Source organism: Ambystoma mexicanum, unplaced genomic scaffold (assembly GCF_040938575.1).
Source record: "Ambystoma mexicanum isolate Mex_15411 unplaced genomic scaffold, UKY_AmexF1_1 Mex_scaf73, whole genome shotgun sequence".
NCBI lineage: Eukaryota > Metazoa > Chordata > Amphibia > Caudata > Ambystomatidae > Ambystoma > Ambystoma mexicanum.
In genome coordinates, this window is record NW_027182492.1 from 61,027 (window position 1) to 88,965 (window position 27,939).

General features: G+C 45.6%; 1 protein-coding gene across 1 annotated transcript in view; it reads right to left on the minus strand.

Moving 5' to 3' along the window:
* LOC138562836 (olfactomedin-like) overlaps positions 1 to 27,939 on the minus strand; it is a 191,405-nt gene that overhangs the window by 36,784 nt on the left and 126,682 nt on the right. Inside the window, exons 4-5 of the mRNA XM_069642809.1 lie at positions 27,461 to 27,608; positions 20,878 to 20,886 (exon numbers count right to left, since the gene is read on the minus strand). Of these exons, the coding sequence (XP_069498910.1) occupies positions 20,878 to 20,886; positions 27,461 to 27,608 (157 nt within the window). The remainder of the gene's footprint in view (positions 1 to 20,877; positions 20,887 to 27,460; positions 27,609 to 27,939) is intronic.

A 27,939-nucleotide genomic window follows, 5' to 3' on the forward strand; every position in this document is an offset into this window, starting at 1 on the left:
CATGAAGACCTAGGTTAGGGTCTTGCAGGAACATCACTTGTGAGCCTGGCTTTATGTTAGCTGTGAGGAGTAGGGTTATGTCATTCCCGAAGGAGGATAGGGGACCTGGTGGCCTGTACATATTGTGAATTGTTATGGTTTCCGTTGGTGTCATTGGTAGCTTGATAGTGAGGAATGCACCTGAAGGGAAGGTTAGAATGTGGCTGGGCCTTAGTCCAAGTGAAGTGTTTGTGATGAAGGTGATGCCTCCACCTTTTGTAGAGGTCCTATCCTGCCTAATGATAGTGTATTTGTCCGGAATGGCCAATGAGGGCAAGGGACCGGAAGTGGGCAGGAGCCAAGTTTCTGTAATGGCTAGGAAGTCTAGGTTGTTAGAGGTGATGAAGTTGCAGATGTCGAGGGCATGGGCTGTAAGCAATCTAGCATTTATGAGTCCCCCTTTGATGCAGTTATGGAATCTGGGGCTAAATTAGTTTTAGAGCCATGTGTGCCATCAAGGGCAGTTTTTCCAGGTGTGGGTGCCTGATTTGGATTTGGCACAATTTTTGATGATGCTTTTAGGAAAAGAATAGTTGGCTCTAGTCCAGCTCTATAACCCAGTCTGGAGTTTCTTATTTTGGTAGGGCATGGTTGGTTGTGTCATGATCTCTGCTTCCAAAAGATCAGGACTTGCCCGACTCCCTTGGAAGCAGACCCATAACCCCGGTTCCGAGTGCCAGCCAGTCCCAATTGGGACCTTTTGGACCCTGTCCTGGCGCAAGTGGCACCAGGCTCATAAAGATGCCCAGTCCCAGCACTGGAAGCGCCGGGCTCATAATGCTTGGGTGGACTTACCTGCAGCAGACCATGCTGCTTACTTACCTGCCAGTTGAACCCCTGATCCTCTTCTGTTTGGGACTACTTTTCCTGTTGGGTGGGGCAGGAGCCACTCCCTAGGTTCAGAACACTGGAACTCTTCTGGAAAGCAGGAACTCTTTTCTTACCTAGGCGTGGCTGTGGAAGGAGACACCTAAGCACTACAGGAGGCTATTTAAACCACACCCGAGGGATGAATCTTGCTTTGCGTTATTCTGCATTCTCTGCAGCAGAACGCTCATCGTGTCTTCTGCTTCTGATCCTGGGCCTAAGGGAACAAAGGCTTACCAACCTGGAATCCAGTCTTCAGCAGCACCTGTAAAGACAAGGAAAGAACAGGTTAGCACTACGGTCTTCAGTGGCAGCGCATCTCTTACCTGGTCCATCGGCTGTCACCAACGCCTCGCGCTGCATTCCGGCATCTGAAAGACAAAGGCTTACCTACTCTTCGCATGCTCCGGAGGTCTTCGCACTGCATTCCGGCATCTGAAAGACAAAAGCTTACCAGCTCTTCGCACGCTCCGGAGGCCTTCGGCGCTGCATCCCGCATCTGAAAGACAAAAGAAGGTGCGTTTAAAGACATTGGGCAACTTTATTACTCACGTGCCATTACTCCTTCCCACGCCGAATCCAGTGGGTATTCCAGCACCCTTCAGCTTCTCTAAAGCTCCGAACTTGTACCTGCAAGATAAAAGGGACAGTTAGTGCGCATCGTGAAGCAGGCTACAAGCGCTTACTTACGTGCTTCCAGGCGCTTCTATTCCTCACGCGGGTTCGATCCTCAACTCTCATCAGCCCGCCATCCGCCATCGCCGGAACCCTGCAAAACAAGAGATATCATTACAAAAGACTTTTAAGACATTTGAAGTGCCCAGAACTTACCGTTCGTGCAGTTAACGACGGACAGCAGTCCTCTGAGGTCAAGAGGCCTGCACCCTTATCCAGTGAAGAAACTGGTTACGGCAGCCTGCCCCGAGGCAGATGGAGAGCTCGGCGTTCACTTACCTAAGGTGAGGGTGTTAACCTTTGGGGTTCTACAGGAGAAGAGAAAGGGAAGAGGAGAGAGGCACCCAATAACCCCAGTTCATTAATCCCATATTTTCTATCTGCAGACATCTTACTCTTCGAGTCAGACATACAGTGCACAGAGGTCCAGCCCAAAGAGCCAACCGTGTGTTACACATCACCTTTGAAGATACGGCATTCACCCAGTCAAGACCGGCGCCTCTGCGGGAATCAGGTGAGCGTTACAGAACGCAAAGCCTATCGCAAAACTCCCACCCAAGCGCTATGGAAACCTCGGATAGCGACCAGCTAGCCCAGTTACTTGGGGAACTAAGAGCAGAAGTGCATGCAGCCCGTCAGGAAACGAATGCTCTAAGAAGGGAACTGATTATTTCCAAGGAGCGAACAGACGATCTCGCTAGACAATTGCTACAGTCACAAGCCGGACAAACTCTGTTACCCGCATCAGGGGCAAATCTTCCTTCAACATCCTCTACGAACCCAGTGCAGATCAACCTACCTGGGAATGTACCTCTGGCTCCGCCCGAACGATTTTCTGGTGACCCAAACAGGTTTGCAGTATTTATTAATCAGTGCCGGTTGCAATTCTTATGCCGGCCAGCAGCCTTTCTAACTGATCAAGCTAAGGTAGCTTTCGTGCTTTCGTACCTTAGTGGCAATGCGGCAGACTGGTCGATCCCTCTAGTTAATCAAGATGATCCGGTTCTCCATGATTTTCGAGCTTTTCAGCTCAGTATGGAAAAACTGTTTGCAAGACATTCACAGGGGCAGGCCTTGGACAATGAGCTCCTTTCATTGCGACAGGGTAATCAAGACCTTTTGGCTTATATTGCGTCTTTCAACAGACTGATAGTGGAAACTCGATGGCCTGAGGACAAAAGGATTACGCTGTTTTATAGAGGTCTACGTGGAGAGCTCAAAGATGTGTTAGCCCAAGTAGTGAATCCCCCGCAAGACTGTTCAGACTATATTGACTTAGTCGTTCAAATTGACCACAGACTGCAGAACAGGAAGGCTGATCGTTCCAAGTTTGATGCTCGAGTATTTTCCAAACCACCAACTCCTACCAAAGGAGTAGACTCCGGGGAACCCATGCAAATAGGGGGCCTGAAAGGACCACTAACACAAAAGGAGCAGGAAAGGAGAAAACAGCTGCAATTATGCCTCTATTGCGGAAACTCGGGGCACTTTCTTCGAGACTGTCCGGTGAAACCAGCCAAGAAGGCAGTAGGAGCTGCAGTTACCAGGGTCACAAACTCTGAGCAGGGAAACGACCTTGCCCGACAAGAATAGAGGTCCTCTTGCCGAGCATTAAAACCAGTTCCGTGACCTCGCATTTCGTGATACCTATGGTCCTCATTAGCCCTGAACATCCGGATCGATTACATGCGATTGAAGCTTACGTCGACAGCGGTGCCATCGGCAATTATTTGGATCATGAAATGGTTTTGAGGATGAATCTGACTCTTTGTCCAAAGGCTGTAAAGGACGTCATTACTACGGTGGATGGTACGGAGATAGCCTCCGGACCAGTAACGCATACCACCCAAGAAGTGACGCTAGTAAGTCAAGATGGACACCAAGAGAAGATCGTGTTCGATGTGATCAAGGCCCCCCAGTTCCAGATTATTCTAGGAATTCCTTGGTTAGAGAAGCACAATCCTCAGATCGATTGGCGAGCAAGAACGGTTCAGTTTCCAGAATGTGTCTCTACTTGTCACCCTCGACCTGGTGTTGCACTGGCAGCAATTTCCTCAGAGGCTCCTCAGTTACATCCTGAATACCTAGAATTCCAAGATGTTTTCCGGAAGGATCAGGCTAACTCTCTACCTCCTCATAGGTCTTATGACTGCCAGATAGACCTGATACCTGGATCTACTCCTCCTTGTAGTAGAATTTATGCCCTCACCGAGCCTGAGAATCTTCACCTCCGACAATACCTGGATCAATACCTAGCGAATGGGTTTATTCGTCCTTCCAAGTCCCCTGCTTCCTCAGCTTTGTTCTTCGTTCCAAAAAAAGAAGGGGACCTTAGAACTTGTATAGATTATCGCGCCCTGAACCAGATCACCGTTAAGAATAGATATCCGTTACCTTTGATCCCTGAACTCCTGGACCAAGTCAGAAAAGCATGCATATATACAAAGCTGGATCTTAGAGGAGCCTACCACTTGGTACGAGTAAAAGAGGGCGATGAATGGAAGACGGCCTTCCGCACCAAGTATGGGCTATTTGAATATCAGGTCATGCCCTTCGGACTTTGCAATGCCCCGGCCGCCTTTCAATATTTTATGAACGATGTCCTCAGAGAGCTCATAGATGTGTGTGTTGTTGTTTACATTGACGACATCCTCGTTTATTCTTCATCGGAAATTGAACATCGGAAACACGTGAAAATGGTCCTCGAGAGATTGCGTCAACACAAACTTTTCGCTAAATTGGAAAAATGTGTTTTCAACGTGACTGAAGTTGAATTCTTGGGATTCATATTATCACCTAGCGGAGTGCGTATGGATTCAAAGAAGGTCGATGCAATTCTCAAATTGCCATCGCCATCCTCCGTAAAAGGTGTTCAAAGTATGTTAGGCTTCGCTAACTTTTACCGCAGGTTTATTCCCGAATTCTCTCGAATAGTCCAGCCCATCACCGCCTTGTTAAAGAAAAACAAACGTTTTGAATGGTCTACCGAGGCGGAACAAGCTTTCCAGAATTTGAAGACTAGATTTATCTCTGCACCGATCTTAAAACATCCTCGCCCAGAACTCCCCTACATCGTTGAAACTGATGCTTCGAGCCTTGCCATGGGGGCAGTTCTATCACAAAAGGACCCAGTAACCAATCAGTTGCATCCCGTGGCATTTTGGTCCCGCAAATTCTCACCTCCTGAAATCAATTACACTATTACTGATAAGGAACTTCTAGCTATCAAGTCTGCCTTTAAGGCTTGGAGGCATTATCTTCTGGGGGCCCGACACACCCTTACTGTGATTACAGATCACCGAAACCTGCAATATTTGAAAACCGCAAAAGCTCAATCCTCTAGGCAACTCCGTTGGGCACTATTCTTTGCCGAGTTTGACTTCATAATTACCTATCGACCTGGTACAAAAAACGGTAAAGCTGATGCCCTTTCTCGGATGGGAGTGGAAGAACATTTGATCAATCCTAAACCTGTACCTATCATTCCCGAACAAAGAATTCTAGGTGTAATCGCCACACAATCCATAGAGGAAGTTAAGGACAAAGCCAGGCTACTGGTAACTCCAGCAGACATACAGAATTGGCATCTGCAGGGAAAGGACTTTACGGTGAAGGACAACCTATTATATTTCCAAGAACGGTTATACCTGCCCAGCACAGATTTACAGAAAAAGGTACTCTCTTGTTATCACGATTCTTTAATGGAAGGACATCCCGGTATGACCAAGACCTCGGAAAAGATCAAGCGCTACTTCTGGTGGCTGTCTTGGAAAAAAGATATCAGAGACTTTATAATGTCCTGTGGAGTATGCGCCTAAAACAAGAGTCAAAAGGAAAAACCAGCCGGCCTCTTACGCCCTATTGACATCCCGCCTCGCCCTTGGCATACGCTTTCTATGGACTTCATCACCGATCTACCTCCATGCTCCGGATACAATCCGATCCTAGTAATCGTGGACCTATTCTCCAAGATGGCGCATTTCATTCCACTCAAAGGCTTACCAACAGCAGCAACTCTGGCCCGAGAATTTCTCGAAAACATCGTCCGACTGCACGGTTTTCCTTCAGTTCTAATTTCGGATCGAGGTAGTCAATTTATTTCTCATTTTTGGCGAAGTTGCTGTCGGTCGGCTCAAATTGATGTGAGACTTTCGACCAGCCACCACCCTCAAACCGACGGACAAACCGAGAGGACCAATCAAACTCTGGAACAGTATTTGCGCTGCATGCTACAACAAACTGAAAAAACTTGGAAAGATATCCTTTGGATAGCCGAATATGCCTACAATAACTCTGTCCACTCGGAAACTGGGAAGACCCCGTTTTTTCTTTTATACGGTAGTCACCCTCGAACCTCGGAGTTGGATCCACTCCAAGATCTTGGAACACCAGCAGTAGACCACCTGCATTCTACAATCACCCAAGCCTTTAAGGAAGCCGTTTCTCACCTTCAAAGGGCTAAAGAACGATACAAGAAAGGAGCAGACCAACATCGGAAGGAAGCCCCCCAATATCAAGTAGGAGATCAAGTCTGGTTATCCACCAAATATCTACCTCTAAAAGGACCACGCACATTCAACCCAAGATACCTTGGTCCCTATTCCATCACTACCATAGTAAATCCAGTAGCGGTCAAGTTGGACTTGCCCCCTCACATGAAGATACATCCGGTCTTCCACGTCTCTCTATTAAAACCCTTGCAACCTCAAACCCGACTAACTACATCTCCAAAACCTATTCTAGTTGATGGAGAACTCGAGTTTGAAGTCAAAAGCATCCTGGATTCCAAGATCTCCAAATCTAAACTATTTTACCTGATTGACTGGAAAGGCTACGGTCCCCAAGAAAGATCCTGGGAACCTGCAGAATATGTCCACGCGCCTCGTCTAATCAAAAGATTTCATCGAACATTTCCTAACAAGCCCAAACCCCCGGAGAAGCCCGGTTTAGGAGGGGCCTTGAGGGGGGGTGCTGTCATGATCTCTGCTTCCAAAAGATCAGGACTTGCCCGACTCCCTTGGAAGCAGACCCATAACCCCGGTTCCGAGTGCCAGCCAGTCTCAATTGGGACCTTTTGGACCCTGTCCTGGCGGTAAGTGGCACCAGGCTCATAAAGATGCCTGCCTGCCAGTTGAACCCCGGATCCTCTTCTGTTTGGGACTACTTTTCCTGTTGGGTGGGGCAGGAGCCACTCCCTAGGTTCAGAACACTGGAACTCTTCTGGAAAGCAGGAACTCTTTTCTTACCTAGGCGTGGCTGTGGAAGGAGACACCTAAGCACTACAGGGGGCTATTTAAACCACACCCGAGGGATGAATCTTGCTTTGCGTTATTCTGCATTCTCTGCAGCAGAACGCTCATCGTGTCTTCTGCTTCTGATCCTGGGCCTAAGGGAACAAAGGCTTACCATCCTGGAATCCAGTCTTCAGCAGCACCTGTAAAGACAAAGAAAGAACAGGTTAGCACTACGGTCTTCAGTGGCAGCGCATCTCTTACCTGGTCCATCGGCTGTCACCAACGCCTCGCGCTGCATTCCGGCATCTGAAAGACAAAGGCTTACCTACTCTTCGCATGCTCCGGAGGTCTTCGCACTGCATTCCGGCATCTGAAAGACAAAAGCTTACCAGCTCTTCGCACGCTCCGGAGGCCTTCGGCGCTGCATCCCGCATCTGAAAGACAAACGAAGGTGCGTTTAAAGACATTGGGCAACTTTATTACTCACGTGCCATTACTCCTTCCCACGCCGAATCCAGTGGGTATTCCAGCACCCTTCAGCTTCTCTAAAGCTCCGAACTTGTACCTGCAAGATAAAAGGGACAGTGAGTGCGCATCGTGAAGCAGGCTACAAGCGCTTACTTACGTGCTTCCAGGCGCTTCTATTCCTCACGCGGGTTCGATCCTCAACTCTCATCAGCCCGCCATCCGCCATCGCCGGAACCCTGCAAAACAAGAGATATCATTACAAAAGACTTTTAAGACATTTGAAGTGCCCAGAACTTACCGTTCGTGCAGTTAACGACGGACAGCAGTCCTCTGAGGTCAAGAGGCCTGCACCCTTATCCAGTGAAGAAACTGGTTACGGCACCCTGCCCCGAGGCAGATGGAGAGCTCGGCGTTCACTTACCTAAGGTGAGGGTGTTAACCTTTGGGGTTCTACAGGAGAAAAGAAAGGGAAGAGGAGAGAGGCACCCAATAACCCCAGTTCATTAATCCCATATTTTCTATCTGCAGACATCTTACTCTTCGAGTCAGACATACAGTGCACAGAAGTCCAGCCCAAAGAGCCAACCGTGTGTTACACATCACCTTTGAAGATACCGCATTCACCCAGTCAAGACCGGCGCCTCTGCGGGAATCAGGTGAGCGTTACAGGTTGGGCATAGGGCTAGCGGCATATAATTGGATCTATTGGGCAGGAGATGGTATTGGAGGATGAATAGGAGAGTGTAGGTTCAGATTGTTAGGTTTCATGCCTAATAGGTCTAACTGTGGTAAGCAGGTGGTAGGCATGACCTTGTCAGATTGGAGATGTGGGGACATCTCCGAACAGGCACAGTGTTCGTAATTAATTGTTGGGCTCTAATTAAAGTACGTTACAGCTTTGCGGACATGCCGGACAGGCACAGTGTTTGTAGGACACAGGGGATGAGATGAACATGTACCCAGGTATCAGAAGGACACGGGTGGGCTCCCCGAACTAATTAAAAGTATATCACAACTTTGCTGACATGTCCGGACAGGCGCGGTGTCCGTAGGACACCTCCATTTTGATTACGGACAGTCGCGCTGTCTGTGCACTCCAAACAGGGCTTTTTTAAAAAAAAACCACACACACAGCAACAGCAAACACATAGAAATGTATTAACACAGACCAAAAACATTCAATTAGGAAAAGGAAGGGTTAGCCAAAAGGGAAACATATACAGGGTAATTGGGGTTTTGCCCAGGCTGGTCATCAGGGGAGGAAGGGATTGAGGTCTCATCATAGCGTCTTTGACTACAAGGAATTTGTGGGGATGTTGGCTGGGACAGGGGGAAGGGGCACAGTACAAGTGGAGCAGTGGTACTTAATATTGCCCATTATATGCCTTTCTACAAATACTTTAAAGTCTGCAAAATTGGTGTTCAGTTGATCCATTTTCACACACAGGCTTATCTGTTCATTTCCCACATTTGCACTTTGTGTCTGTCTGTGCCCATCTTCTTGCACAGTAGCTGGTGCTTCCGGCCCATTTTCTTTATTTGCATTTTCTTAAAAAAGATGCATGTTTCAGTGAAATGTGCATTACTTTTCCTACTTTAAACATTGTACTGTGTACCTTTAGGGTTGCTATCGTCACTCATTTCATCATGGGGGAAATTCTCCACGAGCCAGTCTAGTGTGCTTGCCATTTCCGTGTAAAAAAAATAATGCTTTTTACTAGCCATGTACACACAACAAACTCCACTGTTACAGGAAGAAATATAGTGTACTTACTAGTTTTTGTATGGTTCTCTTCTTAGTACGTTGGACTTCCTTGTGACAGTTTCACCTCAATGTATATGCAAAGCTGCACTGAGGTAATATTGTTAGATGCACAGGTTATTTTTCAGCTTGGTGCATTCCATTATGTTGCACAACCTATGTAATTGCACTTCTGCTTTTATAAGTACAGAGTTTGTAGGGTTTGTAGACTTACTACACTTTTTTCTAGTAGTATACATATGTGTTGCCCTTTAAACATCTTCTGTTTGTTCCCTGCACGCTACAACAATGTAAGATAACCCCTGAGCTTTTGGGCCTTGTGGATGCTGCCCGATGTCCGCAGACAGTCGCACAGTCCGCAGACACTGTGGCCATCATGGTGGGCCAGCGGGGTCAGTATGTTGTATGGCACAAGTACACAAATTAAGGCTATCCAGTTAAAAACCGGTGAAAACACTTTGTTAAAAGGACGTTATGGTTAAGTTGTGCTAATAAAAATCTATCAAATTCAGTGAAAAAATCATTGTTAAAGGGACGTTATGGTTAAATTGCATTCATAAAAACCTATCAAAACCAGTGGGAAAAGTGTGTTAAAGGGATATTATGGTTACAAGTAAAATAAAAAAATAAAAGAAATTCTCCAGTTATGGTAAGCTAAGCAACCATAACTCGTGCCACCACCGTGCACTGCTAAAACTAACACCCATGACTTCACAAATGTTATTGATGTCATCACAGCTCCAAATAGCTTGACACTTTTGAGCCGAGTCGAACCCCATTGTTTAGACAGGCTTTAATCTTTTTCAAGATGATTTACCATTCTCTATTTACATGTAGGGCACAGGGTAGCAGAGCAGCTGGGATGGGTAAGGAGAGAAGGAGAGGGAGGCTTTGGAGCTCTGGATGGGCAGAAGTAGGATTGAATGGAACGCTCAGCCATTGACGAGATGTTCTTTGAAAATTACAGTCTTCAGGTCCTTTCTGCAGCGAAGGATGGAAGAGGCCAGTCTACTGCAATATTCCTTGCTTGACTGCTTTTGCAGGTGCAGCCAAAACATCTTCCTTTCTTACAAATAACCTAAAGTACAAACCTGCTTGACGCTGCTTGCTTTTTGTCCACCTACTTCTTTCCATGCAACTCATCCCCACTTCCCTAATTCTTGATCAGTTCAATTGTTTAACTCATTTTGGAATGGTTCTGTTGATTGTAGACTATTTCTATAATAACCGGACGACCTTTGGATCAGTCTCTTAATGTTGTAATCCCTATGCCATAGTTGATGCAATGCATGCTATGTTTCGGTCTCCATCTGCCGTAAATCCAGTTGTGCGCAGCAACTCAACCATGGCAATTTAGCATTTTACAAGTACCAACTAAACGTAATCTAACTAAGGTTTGCTGTTTTCAATGTTTATGTTTTGTGTATGTTGGCTGAGTTTTCCCATGTTTTCAAAAACTGTGTTTCTCAGTGCTTAGCCATTATTCCACATTAACAACATTCCATACAACAGTGTTTTTCCAGTGTCCATTTCTGCAGGTAGAACATGCATTTTCTTGATTCTTTATGTTATCCGTACTGGGTGACTGGAAGAGTACATTTCTTTGAGCTTTCCTACCAAAAGGAGTTAGACAACAGAGACGATCTGAGGGTGATTCCAGAGCAGAGGGCCCAAAACATACAACATCCAGGCTCATCCGGATGTTCTTAATGATTACTGAGCATTTTTGTGAAACTGCTTCTCAGTGATATAATTTAGAAAAGTATATACTGCTATATCTTATGTTTTTTTGAGCATGGGGTATTGGATGTGCAAGTCGCGGATGAAGGCCCTTGACACCCCCCACGCAAAGCAAAAACAGCCAGTACTGCTACCTTTGCATGTTCCCCCTGGTGCAAATACACGCACCCTTCAAACAGTCCGTGGGGTCCCCCGCAAGTGGGGCTGCATCTCAAGGACCCTACCCAGTGTCCCCTGCAACTGTGCATCCCCACAACATGCGTACTATGTATCACAACTCAGGTAAAACTCTGAAAATCGGCGTGCGAACCCCCGTTAACCGTTCCTGCTCTACATTACACTGCATACATGACACCTAAATCCAATCGCATCCCCGGCTGCGTACATGCACCCCTAAATGCGACATGCAAAACCACCTCTTGCGCTGCGATTGCTATGCGCAAGTGTACTTACGCCTACCTTCAGGTGGCATAGAGGTGGAGGGATTTTTGTGGTCATTTCTCAGGCTTGAGGTTGTGTGGTTACATCCAAGAATACCCTTTGTTGTGTGCATTTGTGGGCGTGCTATGGACTGCCTGTGGCCCGTCCATCATAACACCTGCCTTTTCCTTAGTTCTTCCTCATTTTCTGAGTTCCGCTCCCCTTCTCAGCCCTCTGCGCAGGCCTCACTCACTCTCTGCATGGTGTATCGCGCAAGGCACTCGACCACTCGCAAAGACGTGCTGAGCCTGCGCGAAGTCCACGCAAGTTAGGAAAAAGTGCTGCACAGTCGTTTCCATGAAACGACAAACAGAGTTTTGCATGCAGAATGGCGTGTAAATCCCTGATTTTTCACACAAATAATTCCATGAATTGGCCCCAAAGATTCAGTACAGTTGTTTACAAAGGAAGTGCTGTGAGCAGAATTTTGAATGCTGGGTAGCCTGGCTGCCGGGTACTATAGCTGCTTTGCAGTGGTGCTTCAGTATGTAACAACTGGAGTTTCTATAGCAGGTGCACCCTTCAAATGAGAACAGAGATCTCAAGTTGCCCAATGTCAGGTGTAGCAGTCCTTCCTGTCTGTCTCTGTCTTCGCATTGTTGTACCATAAGCCTTGGATTTATAGTAGGAATGTGGAAAAGCAAAACCAGTACAAAAATGAGGACTGAGACAATTGTCATACACAAAACATATCAATCAAATTAAGTAACTTTTCTGAAGTTTTACCTCCTTCTTTTAGCAATATATAACCCAGATAATAGAATACAACAAACCATTTATCTAGTTGTTTCAGAGTTGCAAACTGGCCTGACTCCATCAGGTATGTCCTTATGCGGTGCCTGGAGACAGTTCATTCTGTGTGAGCCCACCTATTACTTTTCTTGAATTGATCAATCAGCCATTTTGATATTGTGACTTTTAGCATTGTAGTTTATTTTCATTGCAAACATTGGCCTACTAGTCACGGCATGTGTTTTTGGTCATCAAAACATTATTTCTGGTATAAAACCATCAATGTATCACCAAATAAACAAGAAATATCAGTATAAATAGGATAATGAAACAGAAAATAACATATCAGTGCAGTAATAAAACAGCTCATTATTAACACTCTCTTCCTCTGACATTGAGAGCTATACACAGAAACAAATCGAGTGCCCAGTCCACCTCAGGGTAATGTGTAAATTGAAGATATAGAAATGCAGGGCGATATTGTGCAAACCCTCTAGATAGTAAAATGATTTTGATTTAGCAAAAAATACTTTGCCACTCAGTGCAAAACAATGTAATGTGCCTGGCACAAAGGACAGGTCTTTTGAAATAACTGATGATTGTGATGCGGTTAATTCAAAATTAGCCAATTTAATAATGTTAATATAGTCCATACGCACTGTGTCACGAACCAAATGTCTCTATTTAGCACATTCACAAACTAGATGTTTACATCCAGTGAAATTAATCACACACATTTCTATTTATTTTTCTGCCCTATAGGGTGCACTTTGTAACCCTTTATGACAGGGCTCTTTTCAACATGTTGAACACCCAGAAGAGCTGCATACCATCCATATCCACAATTCATTACCAGGTATATTTTACAAATTCAATACAGGCATTTGGCCTTTATACTTATTGCATGCGCTACATAATTGTTCTTGTGCTTGGCACACACAGGCTCTTTAGCCAGCCTTGAATCGTAATCACAAAGAATTCATTTCTACTTGTAGCAACTAATACTTGGGAGAACAGGCTGACTTTGACTTTGGGAGAGTGGTTGTCCCTCTCTGTGAGGAACCCGCAATTTCAGAACCCCCAAACACCCCTGCCAGTAACACAGGGTAAGTGGGACGTGGGAGACTTGTAATGTAATGGGCTGTTGAGTATCTCAGATTCCAGATCTCTTTCAGAACACCACTTTGAAATAGCGTCTTTTCTGCTCCCCCCACGGTTTTCCTGCCCTGAGGAAGGCGTACATGAATGCCAGTACTGTTGGTATGCCGAAATGTGTACGCATGCCCAGAAGACAAGAAGGGGCACTGTGAAACATTAGATCTTCGACACACACCTAGGCAGATTTAGAGCATGAATATTGATTCATCGTGCTTAACCCAAGGGTATTATTAACAATACCGATGAGCACTTTACAACTCGGATCACAAAGAATGAATGCATTACCGATACCTCTTTGTTCCACTTATGTTTTTTCTTCCTTGTTATTATTTGTTATTGTGCTACTTTGAATTTGTCATTGTTTTGATCAAGAATTTGTTTTATAATTTGTTTCATGCAAATGTGTTTTTTTTGTGTTTTGTCTGTATGATAAGAATATAACCATTTTTTTTACTGCACATATAAAATTTGATTTGGAGATATTGAGATACTCACTGGGACTCCTTGCACGATATGAATCATTATAAATAATTGTAACTTGCCCAACAAATTTAGTTGTTTGCGGCGTGGACATTCCAGTGTTTATTACTGGCTCCCTTGTAGCCTACAAGTGTCCACATGTGCCAAGCCTTCACATGCCCCGCTCCCTCCAGTGGCACTTACACGTGACCATAAATCACTAGGGTGAGTGGTATGTGCAAGGGTTGCACAGCACAGTCAACACAGTTCCTGTAGCTGCTATTGGCAATCCCTCTATGTCTGTCAGTCTTCCTTCTTATGTGGAGATGGTGGTTCATGGTGAGGTTGATGGGGGTGGGACAGTTAACTCAGCTCAAGACCCACACAGACAAAACTGGCTAAAGGAGCCATGGTGGGGCAGTAGCCGCCGTCCAGTGCAGAATGCACCCACACAAGAACCTCAGCCCTATCCGCTTGTTAGCCTATTATAGGATGTCCTAGGTGAGGGGGCAGGCTATTGGGATGTGGGATTGTGGGCAGAGTGAAAAATCAGGAACACAAGTAAACTTTGGAGGGTGATTGCACTACACGCAAAGCATAGTCAGCAGCTCCAATATTCATTGACACCTCACATGAGTATTCGTTTTTTCTGCCTTGCTTTTAAGTGATCCTTTTTTTAATTGTCAAATGACCAATTTCCTTCAATCACTCTACACATGTGCATTCATACTAATGCATTACAATGCAAGTATAATTTGATATGAGCTGATCGACTTTACAACTTTGACTGCCTAAGCGCTGTGCGTACGCTTTCAACATGCCTATATTCTCATGTAACCAGTTTATCTTGCCCATGGAACCTAAATTGATTAAATAGTATGAGCAGTATAGTTCAGAATTTTAGACAGGGGTCATAGAAAACGTTCTGCTCAACAATATTTTAAATTATCTGGGCAGCCTTGTATTGCTTACATATGTGAATTCACCCAGATGTTTTAAAAGTGTTGCAACATGAAAATAACATGAGTGCCTTAAAGAATCTATTAATGCATTTGTTTTTTGCATTAATAAATATACAGTTTGAGAGAAATCTCTAAAACAAATCAATTTTGGAGTCAGTATAGAGGCAGCCCTGTCCAGCATTGCTGGAAAGGTTAGGGTAACGTTAATCAGATGTTTCCCTGTGTTAGGCAGAATCCTGTGCAGTTCCCTTAGGGCGCACTACAGAAGATTAGGACTACAGGTGAGAGCAATAAATCCCCTTTAGTATCAGTCTGTACCACAAAGATTTAGTTGGTAGCGGTGGATGAGCAGTCAGACTTATCTCAAGAGGGAGATGAGCAGTATTCAGGGTTTACACAATAGGCCTTCAGTACCCTGGACCAAGGAAACACTGACCAAAGCTTTGTATTGAAAAGGAATAAATATTTATTTTATACACTTCTAGTAAAACACATTTATCACAGTTCTTAAGCAAGTTAAATTCGGTCAAAGAAAGTATACATAACTCCCTAGTTAAATTGTAGACAAGTTTGAGCAAGAGTGAAAACTGAGCAAAACGACACATGAAAACCAAACACAAATGGCACTCTAGCAATTTCTTACAGGGGAGGGAAAACACAAGTCATTTAGAAATATCTTCTTATAGGCTCTAGCAACACTTCCCATTCGTTTGTGAACCAGTTAGGCAAGGCAGTACATCAGTATAGCAAATACTTAAATGAAAACTGAGCAAAATGACATTTCACTAGGTTTAAAAGTGGGAAGGAAGGGGTGGTTATAAGAAGTAGTTGCGCCAACACAGTTCTAGTTGAGAAGCAATCTAGTGAAGGCAGTTCTAACAATTTTAGCCAGAGTCAATAGGCCTGTGCCAGAGTCAGTGGTTAACGAGTTTGAAAAAGTGGATGCAGAAGGTGAAAGACAATGTTAAGAGAGAGGGGCGGCCAACCCAACAGGTAGGTAAAGGATTTAAAACACCTTTAGCTCTACCACGCAGAAAGGGTCTGGCGGAACAATGTACCTTTAAAATGAAGAAGTGGCTCCTGCGGTGGCGGTTGTTCCTGGTAGTTCCTGCAGTTCGGGGGATCCAGCAGGGGAAGAGAGGCTCTCGTCGTGGAGGAAGGTTCGAGTTACTGCACTATCCAGGGATGAAACCAGCTACGGTGCTGCCCGACGGATAAAAGGTACGCTCCTTTAAATCACGGTCCAGGTGGACGGGTGCCTGGCTATCTGGTCTCCGATTAGAAGGTACTGGCGATTCGATCAGGGCAGGTCCTGGAAGGCGATTGGCAAACTGGTTGGCCCCACCAGCTCAAGGGAAGAAGGCTCTTACAGATGAAGAACTTCTCTCGTAGTGTGGAGAAAAGTGGTGAGATGCTGCAGCAGGTGGTTCAGTCATTGCAGATGTCTTTGGCTTCTCTCCTCTTCGGCTTCTTAGTTCCAGTGGCAACGTCTTGCTCTTCCAGTCCTCAGGACCCTGCTTTTATGCAAAAAGAGCCCCATTCATACAGCCTAGCTGTCACTCACACAGTGGAGTGGTCATCTTGGCGGGAGACCCTCCAGCCTATCAGGATAGAGTGCGACATGGGATGCGGAGGCAACTCTGTCCAGGGGTCCTACTCCCCCTCCCACACAATGGACCCACCCCAGACTCAGTGGCACCGAAAGGAGGGCTTCTTGGTAGAAGCCCGCCAAAAGGACTAACAAAGGATCCCCAACCTGGGTTAGGAGTTTAGAGAAAGACACGAGAAAGAAGTTATATTAATGTTCTGGCAAATAAAACCTACCGGAGTAAAGTTAATATTAAAATACACTGTCGGTATGTTAGAGACTGTCAGAAAATGTGGGAGCCTCGAACAATGGGAAAACCCCGTAGGAAATTATTTGCGGTTGAATATTTACAGTAGTAAGCACTGCCACCAGCCAGAAACTTTTGAGAGAGAGACTGTACGGTACCCTCTCGAAAATGAACATAAGGGAAAAACTATTAACCCTTCCCAGTACCTCCATAGTAAGATGGGTTGTACTGGTTTAGTTCACAAAAATTAACTAGTATAGTCAATGGGGACTTTACATGTCCCGGGAGACAGTAGTCAGTCCCAGGGTATGGAGTCTATATTTGGGGGTTGCTACAACACCCCTGTGTCACTGCACAGACGGTGCTGTGTAACACATGTGAATAAAGATGGTTCCTATGGAGGTGAGAGAAACCCCATAGACATGAAACACAAAAATAGCCTAGAACACACATAGCAAAAATGTCTAAGAGTGGGAAAAAGAGTCTCACTCCTAGCAGGAGAAAAAAACAAACCCTTTAAATCCAGCAAAGCTGCTGGGGGACTCTATAAGTAAGGGAAATTAGCCATAGAATGAGAATTCTCCCTAACACCCTGCTTCTACCTGTGAGGTGTCTGATTTGGCTGGCCCATGCTGTGAATGGATTTCTCTACTAGCCGTAAACTAAATCTTGTTAAGACAGAATTTCCTTTGTTATCATCTTCTGCCATTCCACTTTTTCAAGAGAGGCTTACACAATTTACTTCTCTTGGCATGACTGCTACACTGGGGTCCTCCATTAAATCTCTTGGTTTTACTCTGGATACTAATCTGAACTTTAAACCACATATCATGCCTTTCAACATCTTGTTTTTTACCTGTCACTTCTTCATAAGATTAAACATTGTATTCTTTCATGGGACTTCCAGACCACCATCCAGACCGTTGCTCTTTCTCATCTAGATGGCAGAAATGTTGTCTTCCCGTTCCACCTTAGCCCAGCTGAAGGCAGTATTGCATTCTGCACCCGATTCATTTTAGTCACACAGACGTTTTAACAAATTATCCTCTATTGTTCTCTTCCAATACTGGCTGCCCAATCACTTTTTAAGATCTGCTGAAATCACCAACAAAGCGGTGGTTCTGGGCAAGCTGTCTTATCTTGCTGAAAAGTTGTCAATTTCTGGGGGATCGAAACACACCTTCTCCCCCGATCCTTTCCCTGTGGACGGGAGCACTCCTATTTCAACTGACCCGTGCCCTCTTCCCCTCGGTGGAGCACTCTTTAATGCCAGATCCTTCCCCACACATACATTAGACTTAAATGACCTAATCACTACCAATCAACTAGACATATTGGCAATCACAGAAACCTGGCTTCATCAAGCCTCAGGCCCGGCGCTGTCCATAGACCTCCCAGAGGTTTCACAATACTTAGATGCGTACAGAACGGTCACTAGAGGCGGAGGTGTTGCCCCATCTACAGAAAAACCCAACAAATTAGTCCCATCGCTAGTTCAATGGAAACCAACTGTGAAGCATTATCAGCTAAGATTATCTCATCCCCCACAGACTCTGTTTGTTTGTTTGTTTGTTTATTAATTTGATAATGCGCACAAAGCCTTTGGGCAGCTGGGCGCAGCAGTACAGGAATTCTCATAGCTTAGTTACATTGCCTGTCACAGGCTTGTCCATACATGTGGACACAGTGTGTAGTACAGTAAATGAAACATTACAGGCAATTGTCATACGTGGAATCAGGTGATTGCAATGTGAATACAGTAGATGAGGATGGGGAGATTTAGATATTTTACATTCGTGAGCATGGAGAGATATAGCTAGTTAGATACAAGACACAGGTCAGGCGACCGAGGTGTAAATCGCGGTATTACTGTCAGGTGCAATGGTTGTCAGGGTGCAGTAGTTAAGGGTCATTAGAGCGAAGCCATTTGAGAGCATTGGTTCTGAATCTGACGTAAGGTAAGGGATGTCTGAGGTCTATTGAGAGTGTATTCCATGCTTGCGCAGCTTTGACTGTGAAGCTAGTTCCTCCAGCCATTGTAAGTTTAAATCTAGGGATGTCGATCAAGAATTTGTTGGCAGATCTCAAAGGTCGGGTTGTGGTTTTCCTGGTGATTTTTTCCGATAGGTAGGGAGGTACTAGGTTGTTGAGACATTTGGAAGTAATGGATATGGTTTTGAGGAGGATTCTATTTTTAGCCAATGGGCCTCTTTCGGGAATTTAGAGATGTGATCTCTGTATGGGATGTTCAACACTGCTCTTAAGGCATTGTTTTACAATCTTTGGAGTTTGTCAGTGGCATACTTGTTAGCTCCTGAATACAGGGCGTTGCAATAGTCTAGTCTAGACATGATAAGAGCATTAGCCAAGGTGATACAGCTGGCACTAGAGGGGAATGGTCTGGCAGCTCGGATTAATTTACAGGTGTAGGCTGTTGTAGAGGAGAGAGAATTAACTTGCTTTTTCAGGGTGAGAGAGGAGTCCAGATAGAATCCTAGAGTTTTTACCTCAGGCATGACCTTAATGACATTGTTGTCAATGTTGAAGGATGCATAGTTTGAAGTTAGTTTGTTTAGGTTGGAGTCAGATCCGAGGAGCAGAATCTCAGTTGGGTCGCCATCCATGCCTGAATGAGGATGTATATCTTATTCACCAAGAGGTTCACTTCATAGTTGCCCGAAAGGGGTATGAGGATCTGGGTGTCATCTGCATAATTAGTGTAGGCGACATCCAGTCTGTCCAACTTGTCGAATAGTGGCTTGGTGAAAATGTTATACATGGTGGGTGAGACACAGGATCCCTGTGGGACTCCGCATGTTATTTGGATGGGATCAGCACAGGTGGAAGTAGATAAAACTCTCATAGTCCGGTTGGCTAGAAAGGATTGGACCCAGGCTATGGCATCTCCTGTGAAGTTGGCAGCTAGCCTGAGGTGGCTGTATAAAACACATGGTCCACCAAGTCAAAGGCTGCTGACAAGTCCAGTAGAAGTAGCAAAGCTGTTTTGCCACTATCCTTTAAAGCCTCAATTTTTGTCTTAAGGTCTAGCAAGGCTGTTTCGGTACCATGGAGAGGGCGGAATCACGATTTATGAGAGCCTAGCAGGTGATTAGCTTCCAGGTAGTCTTGAATTTGTAAGTAGGCTACTCTGTCAATAATTTTGAGTAGAAAAGGTACGGTAGTGATAGGTCTATAGTTAGTGGGGATGGAGGGATTAAGGGTTTGTTTTTTAAGTAAGGGGGGGACCCAGGATTCTTTCAGGTTGGTAGGTACTGTGTTTGATTTAAAGGAGGAGTTAATAAGCTTCAAGATAAAAGGGGCTAAGTCTCTGGCTGCATCCTTTATTATTTGCGCTGGGCAACTGTCGCCCTTGCAATTGGAGGGCTTTAAGGAGAGAATGACCTTTTCAGTATCAATGATTGAGATAGTTTTGAAACTGAAAGGTGGAATGGTATTGTGCTCAGAGGGCAGTGGTGTTTGTTGATCAGAGAGAGCAGGGAGTCTTTTTTTTGTTATTTTGAGTTGGAGGGAGGAGATTTTATTTGATAGGGCATTTTGAATGTTAGTACACCATGTCTTATCCTTTGGGACAGTGTCTACTGGTTGTAGGGGGGATTCCATTTCCCGGAGCATGGAGAAGAGTTCCTTGGCGTTTGATTTGGCTTTTATGATTCTATCGTCAAATAAGTTTATTTTTGTGTTGATGATTTCTTTCTTATAATGTTTGGATAATTGGAGTAATTTGGCTTTGTTGTTATCGGTAGGCGAGTTGCGCCAGATAGCTTGCATCTTTCTTTTCTGCTTTCTTAGATCATTAAGTTGGGGTGTGAACCAGGCATTCAAGTGTGCCTCTTGTTTGCCTTTGCGCAGTTTAGTTGGAGCAATGGTATCTAAAGCCATGGTGATGGCTTTGTTGAAGGTGTCGACCAGGGTGTCTGGGTCAGTGCTACTCTGCTACTATCTACATCACTTACAGGCAGCCAGGCCCCCCCCACAACCTTTGAAAAAGATATTACCCATCTATTCACTGACAGCATCAGACCATCTTCCAGTATTATACTCCTAGGGGATCTCATCCTAGGACTCCAAGACCCGTCAGATTTAATCGCTAGCGTGGTAGTCAACTCCCTTACAGACTTAGCCTTTATACATTGAGTCACTGACCCTACCCACATCAAAGGAAGATCCCTGGACTGGGTTGCGGACTTGAATAGCCAGATCACCATCACATCCAACTGCCCCTGCCACTGGTCAGACCATCATATCCTCTGCTTCACCAACCTTTCACGAAAACAATGTGCAACAGACATCCCGAGCCTTCCAGCCACATTCGCCTGCAGCTCCAGGAATATCACCAAAGACTCCATCTCCCCCTTCTCACTTCCCTGAACCAGGAACACCTTAGCTCTGCTGACCCCACGATTCTAGCAGATCTCTACTCCAGCACTTTTACCAAAGCAATGAACCTGGTGGCCCTACTCCCCCCATGAAAGGCCAAACCAATAGCTCACATTAATTCTTGGTTCACTGCAGACATCTCAGACCAGTGCTCTAGGAAAAGACAGGCATAAAACATATCAAAGAAAGACCCCACTCACCTTACTAAGACCACATTCACCAAATTAGCCAAGGAATACAAATAGACCATCATAAAAGCTAAAGCAGCAGTATACAATGCAAGGATAGCCAATGCCAACTCCAACTCATGAGCTATTTAGAATCCTCAGAGATCTTGAAACCCCAGCTCTGCCTCCAAGCACCATCTTCAAGGATGAGCCTTGGTGCATTAGTATCCAGAATGCCATATGAGCAAAAATAATCTCCCAACAACACAAAATTGAAAAGAAACGGGCATCCATGAATCCCTCCCACATGCGGGACAAACCAGTGATTATTCATTCCACCCCAGCATTTAACTTCAGGCAAGTATCTGAAGTAGAGGTGGCAAATATCCTCAAAAACGTAAAACCCTCCAAATGCAAAGGGGATAATATGCCTAGCCATGATAATCAAAGAATACGCAGAAACAGTAGTCCCATTCTTGACAAGGTTTATCAACTCCTCCTTCTCATTCAGCCTGGTCTCAGCCAACCTGAAAGAATCATGGGTACTTGTTGTATCTTGTGGGTTAGGGTCGTGTGCAGATGAGGAAGGAACGTGAGTGGAAGGGGATGTCTTGCAGCTGGGCTCGCGTGCGTGCTGGAATGTGGGAGGTGTGCGTGTGAATGGAAGGTGACGGTTGGGGACAGTTCCGCTGAGGAGGGAGAGGTTTGCTGAGGGAAGAGTCTGCCCTCCATCGTGTTAACCCCACCCGGCAGGGCATCAGAAGAGTTCCTTCTTTTCTCTCATTGCCACAAAGCGGATCTGTGCTGGTCCGTTCCTTGGTGTAATCCTGGGACTTCCTGACGGAGTTTGACCTGGCTGTCCGGTTGGCTGTAGTGGGGGTGCGTGCGAGTGCCTCTGAGCCAGCGCCGGATTCTTGCAACGCCAGCGTGGGTAGTTCGGTAGGCTGCAGAGGGGTATAGTGTGTTTGCCCCGGGTCCAGCACCGGAACTCCATTGTAGTCGTCCGGCAGGCTCAAGTGGGGTGGATTGTGTACGCTCTGGGTCCAGTACCGGAGATTTGTTGCTGACTCCGATGTGTTTGTTGGACTGTGAGGGACCATTGCTTTTCCGTCTCCGTGGCCTGTGCTCCCCGGTCGGGGTTGAGCGCGGAGCCGTTCTGATGTGTGCCATTGCAGTGTTGGTGAGGTGTTTAAGGTGTGCAAACTGTTGTCCTCTATTTACCGTGGCCTGTGCTCCCTGTTGGGGTTGAGCATGGTGCCGTTCCGTCTTAGGCAAGAGGAACCTACAGCACGGTGTCTCCCCTTGAACCGAGCAAGAGTAAAACATTTGGACTCTTAGGGGCATGGCTGGGTCGCGGGGTCAAGTTGGGGCCTTCCCCGTATCTGCAGTGTTTGGGTCGGACGCTGAGCATTTGGAGGTTTCCACACACGTCGGTGCTTCAGTTCAGGGCGTCTGTGCGTGTTTGGAGTGCAATGTGAATATTCCCCTGGAACACAGCGTGACCCTGCGTGCGGCTCCTAGTCATCATGGCAGAGTGGTGTGTTACGATATCGCGGAAGAGGCGGTTGTGGCTCCTTTGCCCAGCCTGCGTTTGGACCCACACCACAGTTCTCCCGAGGGTGCTGTCTCAGAAGAGAAGTGTTTTCATCTTGCATCTTCTCGTGTCTCACAAGCCGGGGTGAACACGCCCATCAAGAGTTTGTCTGGAGTGAAGAGGTGATCGGCGGAATTGGAAGTTGATGGGCTGAAGAAAGTCTGTACCCATCAGTGTGCTGTATGTGGACTGGGGGGATGTGTTCACATGGAGTACTGCTCATCCTATGATGCGCTGCTACGGGAGTTCAAGGAGTTGGATCCCAAGATGTTCGATTTTTATATGCGTATTAACGATCTCACTTTAACTGATACGTAATGTTTAACATGTTGTCTACTCCTGGCCAGGATGTGTGTGTGTGTGTGTGTGTGAAGCGTGGTTCTGTTTAGGCATGGCTGTGCGTGGTGTATGGTGTGTTTTGTTGTTCCTAGGGTAATTGTGCAATTTTGTTTCATGTTGGGAGTGATTATTAACTTGCTTTTCTTTTTTAGGTATGGACTTCTGCAATTCATGCCCTGTCTTTTGGGCATTTTCTGTACTTGTGGGAGGTTTTTGGGGTTGTCAGCGCATCATGGGTGTTGGGCATGTGTTATGTGTTACCTTTGTTATGGTTCTAAATTATAAATGTATTGCAATGATGTTGGTTGTTTTCACACCAGTGTTGTGTATTTCCGCTTGTACTGGTTGTGTGTGTGTGTGCCTAATTGCCGTCTAGGTTTGGTACATTCATGTGCTCGTGGCCGTTGTGGCGTATTAATTTGTGTGTGGAGAGAGTCAGAGAGGTTGTATATTCATCCTTATAAGTGTGTGTGGGTGATTTGTTGGAGATGGGGTGAGGTGTTGGAGCGGCATTAGGGCCCTCCCCTTTTGTGGTCTGCGATGTTGCTTATAATTGCCGGGTGGGATTTTATTGTGGTTGCAGTTAATTTGTAGTGCTGCGTGGTCAGATTTTTTTTTCAATTGCATCTCTTCAGTGTCCCATGCTTATTGGGCCTGTGGTTGTAGTTGCTGAGGTTATGTGATGTAGTATACCATTTGTCATGTGGCTGTGTGTGGGTTTATTTTGAGCTTCTCTTATGTTTGCAGGGTTCCGGCCAGGCCCTGTGATTCATAGTGTATTTTCTCTGGATGTCATTTTCCGTAAGGAATGGGCAGGTTTCTTTCCGGAGGATGTTGTCTAGTATTGGGGTATCGCGTTTTCCATGGGTGCGTTGGGGACATTGGGTGGCAGGTTGGGCTCAGTGTTTCTTTGGTCTGTGCTCCGGTGTGACAGGCTGGAGGCCTGGGGTGGCAGCTTGGGCGGAAGGAGTTCGGTTGTACACAGGTTGGCAGGGTAGCATTCTTGGTTTTGGATGTGGGGTTATTCTGTCCAGTGTTGGCCCAGTTTGTTTTTCCTGCGTGGTTTGGTATTGGTTGTGGTACATTGAGTGGCCGGTTGGGCTCAGTGTTTCTTTGTTCTGTGCTCCGCTCTGGGAGACTGGATGCCTGGGGTGGCACTCTGGGCGGAAGGAGTTAAGTGTTCTCAGGTGGGCAGGTAGTGGTGTAGGAGTTCTTGGTAGTGGTGTAGGAGTTATTGGTGTTTTGAGTTTTCGGGTAGCCAGTGTGTTACCATGGGTTCTTTAGTGATGTTGGTTCTATTTTCTGGGTCCTGTTTCTATTTCCTGGGTCCTGTTTCTTCCCTTCTCTTTAGTCTTTCTCATTTGTTCATGCTTGGTAGCATTTATTCGGGGGTTCTGATTACTGGGTTAAGTTTTCTGTCTTTCTCTCTTGGTCTTCCTCGTTGGTTCATGCTTGGCAGTTTAATTCGGGTGTTGATCTTCATGCTCGTAAGAATATTTAAGTTCTTTTTGTTGGATTGACGGAGGGAGAAGTGTTGTATCTTGTGGGTTAGGGTCGCGTGCGGATAAGGAAGGCACGTGAGTGGAAGGGGATGTCTTGCAGCTGGGCTCGCGTGCGTTCTGGAATGTGGGAGGTGTGCACATGAATGGAAGGTGATGGTTGGGGACAGTTGGAGGACTTTGCCTGCCGGTGCGGTTGTGTCGTGCTCTTCTCTCTTACTTGTGGCTCGATCCATGAAGCAGGCGACAATAAAGACTTATAAAACTTACCTGATCTTCCTTGTTATTGCCGAGGAGCTTCTTTGCCACAGTACTCCCACTGCTATACAACACTCCCTGGACCCCCTTGCGCATAACAATTACAGACCAATCACCACAGTTCCATTTCTTGACAGAGCATCATACTTAAAAATACAGTCCTATCTAGAAACATATCACATTCCAGGTATCCGTCAATCTGGCTTTCTCCCAGGTCACAGAACAAAGTCAGCTCTCTTACACTTTAAAATCCAACTTGACTCATTCAAAGATGAAGGCAAGCCTGCTCTCCTCCTCCTCCTCCTTGCGCTGTCAGCAGCTTTTGACTTGGTAGACCACATCACCCTATGCCACCATCTCACAGCCAACTTTTCCCTCAAAGCAACCTTTTGGATAGCCTCCTTCCTGGAAAATGGGTTCATGAGTCTTCTCGGACACTGCCAATGCCCCACACTTCCCATACCATACAGTGTTGCCCAAGGTTCCTGTTTATCTCCCTCACTCTACAATATCTTCACCAAACCCCTTTTTGTCTTCCTCGACTTATGTGGCATTTCCTATACCAACTACGCTTATGACACCCAAATCCTCCTGCCCTTGCAGGTTCCTTCCACAAAGACTCCTTAACCATCAACACAATCTACTCAACCATCCAGACCTGGATGGCATCAAACCATCTACGCTTGAATGACGGTAAAGCAGAGTTGTTAGTAGTGGGATCCCCGGCCATGCTCAAGAAACTCAGCGCTGAATTCTCCTCATTTACCATAGATGGAATACAAATTCCTGTCTCCTCCTCGGTAAAAACACAAGGTGTCCACCTGGATGCCACACTCTCACTCACCAAACAAGTTAAAGCAATCGCCTCCTCTTCTGCTTACATAACGAAATGTATCAATGCGGCCAGACACTTCCTCCCTCCGACCAGTTGCCTAACCATCGCCAGAGCCATTATTGGAGCAAGACTGGACTACTGCAATGTCCTCTTTGCAGGAACCTCCTAAAAGAACCTTACCAAATTACAGGTAATCCAAAATAACACCCTGTAAGATGCCCTGAACATCTCCAAAAGAGACCACATCTCAGCCGCCAGAAAAAATGCCCATTGGCTCCCCATTGGAAAAAGGATCATTTTTAAAACCCTCTCCATTACGCATAAATGCCTATCCAACACAGCCCCCAAATACCTGTCTTGGAACATCGAAAGATCCAAATCCACCAGAACAGTAAGAATTGCCTATGCACACTGTCTCATCCTACCCAAGGTGAATAGAGTAAGGGGAGTAGGGTCGAGCTTCCCCACAATAGCTACAACCCTTGGAATGCCCTCCCTCCTAACCTAAGAGTGTTTCTCATATCGGCCCTTCTGTAAGGCTCTAAAGACTTGGCTGTTTGTCTAGATGCTCTTGAGCTCTGGTATCAGAGCAGAATGTTACTGGACTGGCTGCGCCTTAACTACCATTATGACACTGTCCATGGATATGCATTACATGTCTGTATATTTCCCAGCCGTGGTTGGCCGTGTGTGTGTTTGCGACCCGGTGTTTCCAACCCCTATAAGATCAATGTAAACAGTGGAAACTGAGGTGGCTTTGTTGAAAAGATGAGTGTAACTAGTTGAAACAGCTCCCTGATGCCCTTGGGAGCATTACAAATGCAAATAAATAAATAAAATAATTAAATAAACACTGATGTTTTATGACTTGATATCCCCTCGGTGTCCTTGCAATGCCCTTCTCCCCCTCCAGTTCTCTTCTTCTTGCCCTGCTCCAGTTTAAGATTACCCTTAAAACATGTATTTACACATTTATATTCTTAATTTGCCCTCGCTATCATTCTGCATTGCTTGATTATATGTATATTGTTTTTAATATGTTAATTTGAATAGTTTCATGTTTTTTAATTGATGTTTTTATCTGTTTGGTTGAGCACACACCTTTGTCTGCAGAAGAGGGCTGTGCTTAAGAAGACTTTTAAATACATAAATAAAACACATTCGGGAACAAAGCACATATCCTATCAGACCCACAATGTGCAATGCATCTCAGATGCATAACATAACACTGAATAGGATACAAATCTAAGGGAACCTAGTTTTTCAAAGCATGGCCGAGCATAGTGAAGATGGCATAGGGCAGCAAAGTGTAGCCTCCCCACTACCCACTTCTCAGATTCTGCTCTTCTGAGGGGGTTGAGTGGCAACATGGTAATCATGATCTGAAGTGGAGGACAAGGCTGAGAAATCAAAGGCATGATCTCGTCCTGTAAGAAGAATATCGTGTATCGCCTTTTATATGGCTATTGAATGCTGCCATGTATTATAAGAACATTAACTACAAGGAAAATTACAGCTTCATATGTTATATTGTTATAGAAGGTGGTAGCAGACCAAAAATAATATGCTATACTCAGTGGTCGAAGTGGGAGGGAGAGATTGAGAGCGGTGCTCCTCTACTTTAAAAAACGTACTGTTCCTATACTTTTGTTTTAAAAAGATACCGTTCTGGGAGGGTTTCGTTTTGAAATAAAAGTGTGGGAAGAAGTTGAAACTTGCACTTCAGAGCACTGCACCGAACATTCCCTTTAACCGTAGGTGTGTTTGTTTAGGGGTTTGTTTTGTACATGGGAGGGGGCATGGCGATGGGTTTTGTGGGAAGGGAGGGTAGGTTCGCATGGAACATAGTTCCACTGCTTCTTTTCGTACACTTCGACCACTGGCTACACTACCAGACAGGTGAAATGCACGTGTAATAGAATAGTGCTTGATCCTCAGTTTTGCGCATTGCATACATACCGTAGCTTGGAGGTGGTGGGGGCTTTGTCTGGTTGTTCTTGCACTCCTGCAAACGCTCTCGCAGAGATGCTATTTCCCGGCGCACGGCCAGCACGTTGTTTTTGTCGTACACCTCCAGCTGACTCACCATCTCTGAAATGCTCCGGATCTGCAGGACACACCAGGAATGGGAAAACGAGAACGAGGCTGAAGAAGCACTGGTTTTAGCAGCACGCGTGGAACACAGAAGACATTCATGCCAAAAACAAAGAGCTCCCTAGCTGTCTCATTGAAATGCGGTGGCATGCTACGATCGGAATACCAAGAGCTAAATACTGAAATGACATGGATGTTATGCCACAGGATCTTCACAGTGTTGTGTGAAACGCCACACGGGCTATATGTGCGTGTGCATGTGTTCGGCCCTTGTGTTTCTTTTGTACTTGTGTTGACTTCGGAAAGGGAGAGTGCTTTAAACAGTAACGCTGTCCGTGAGGATG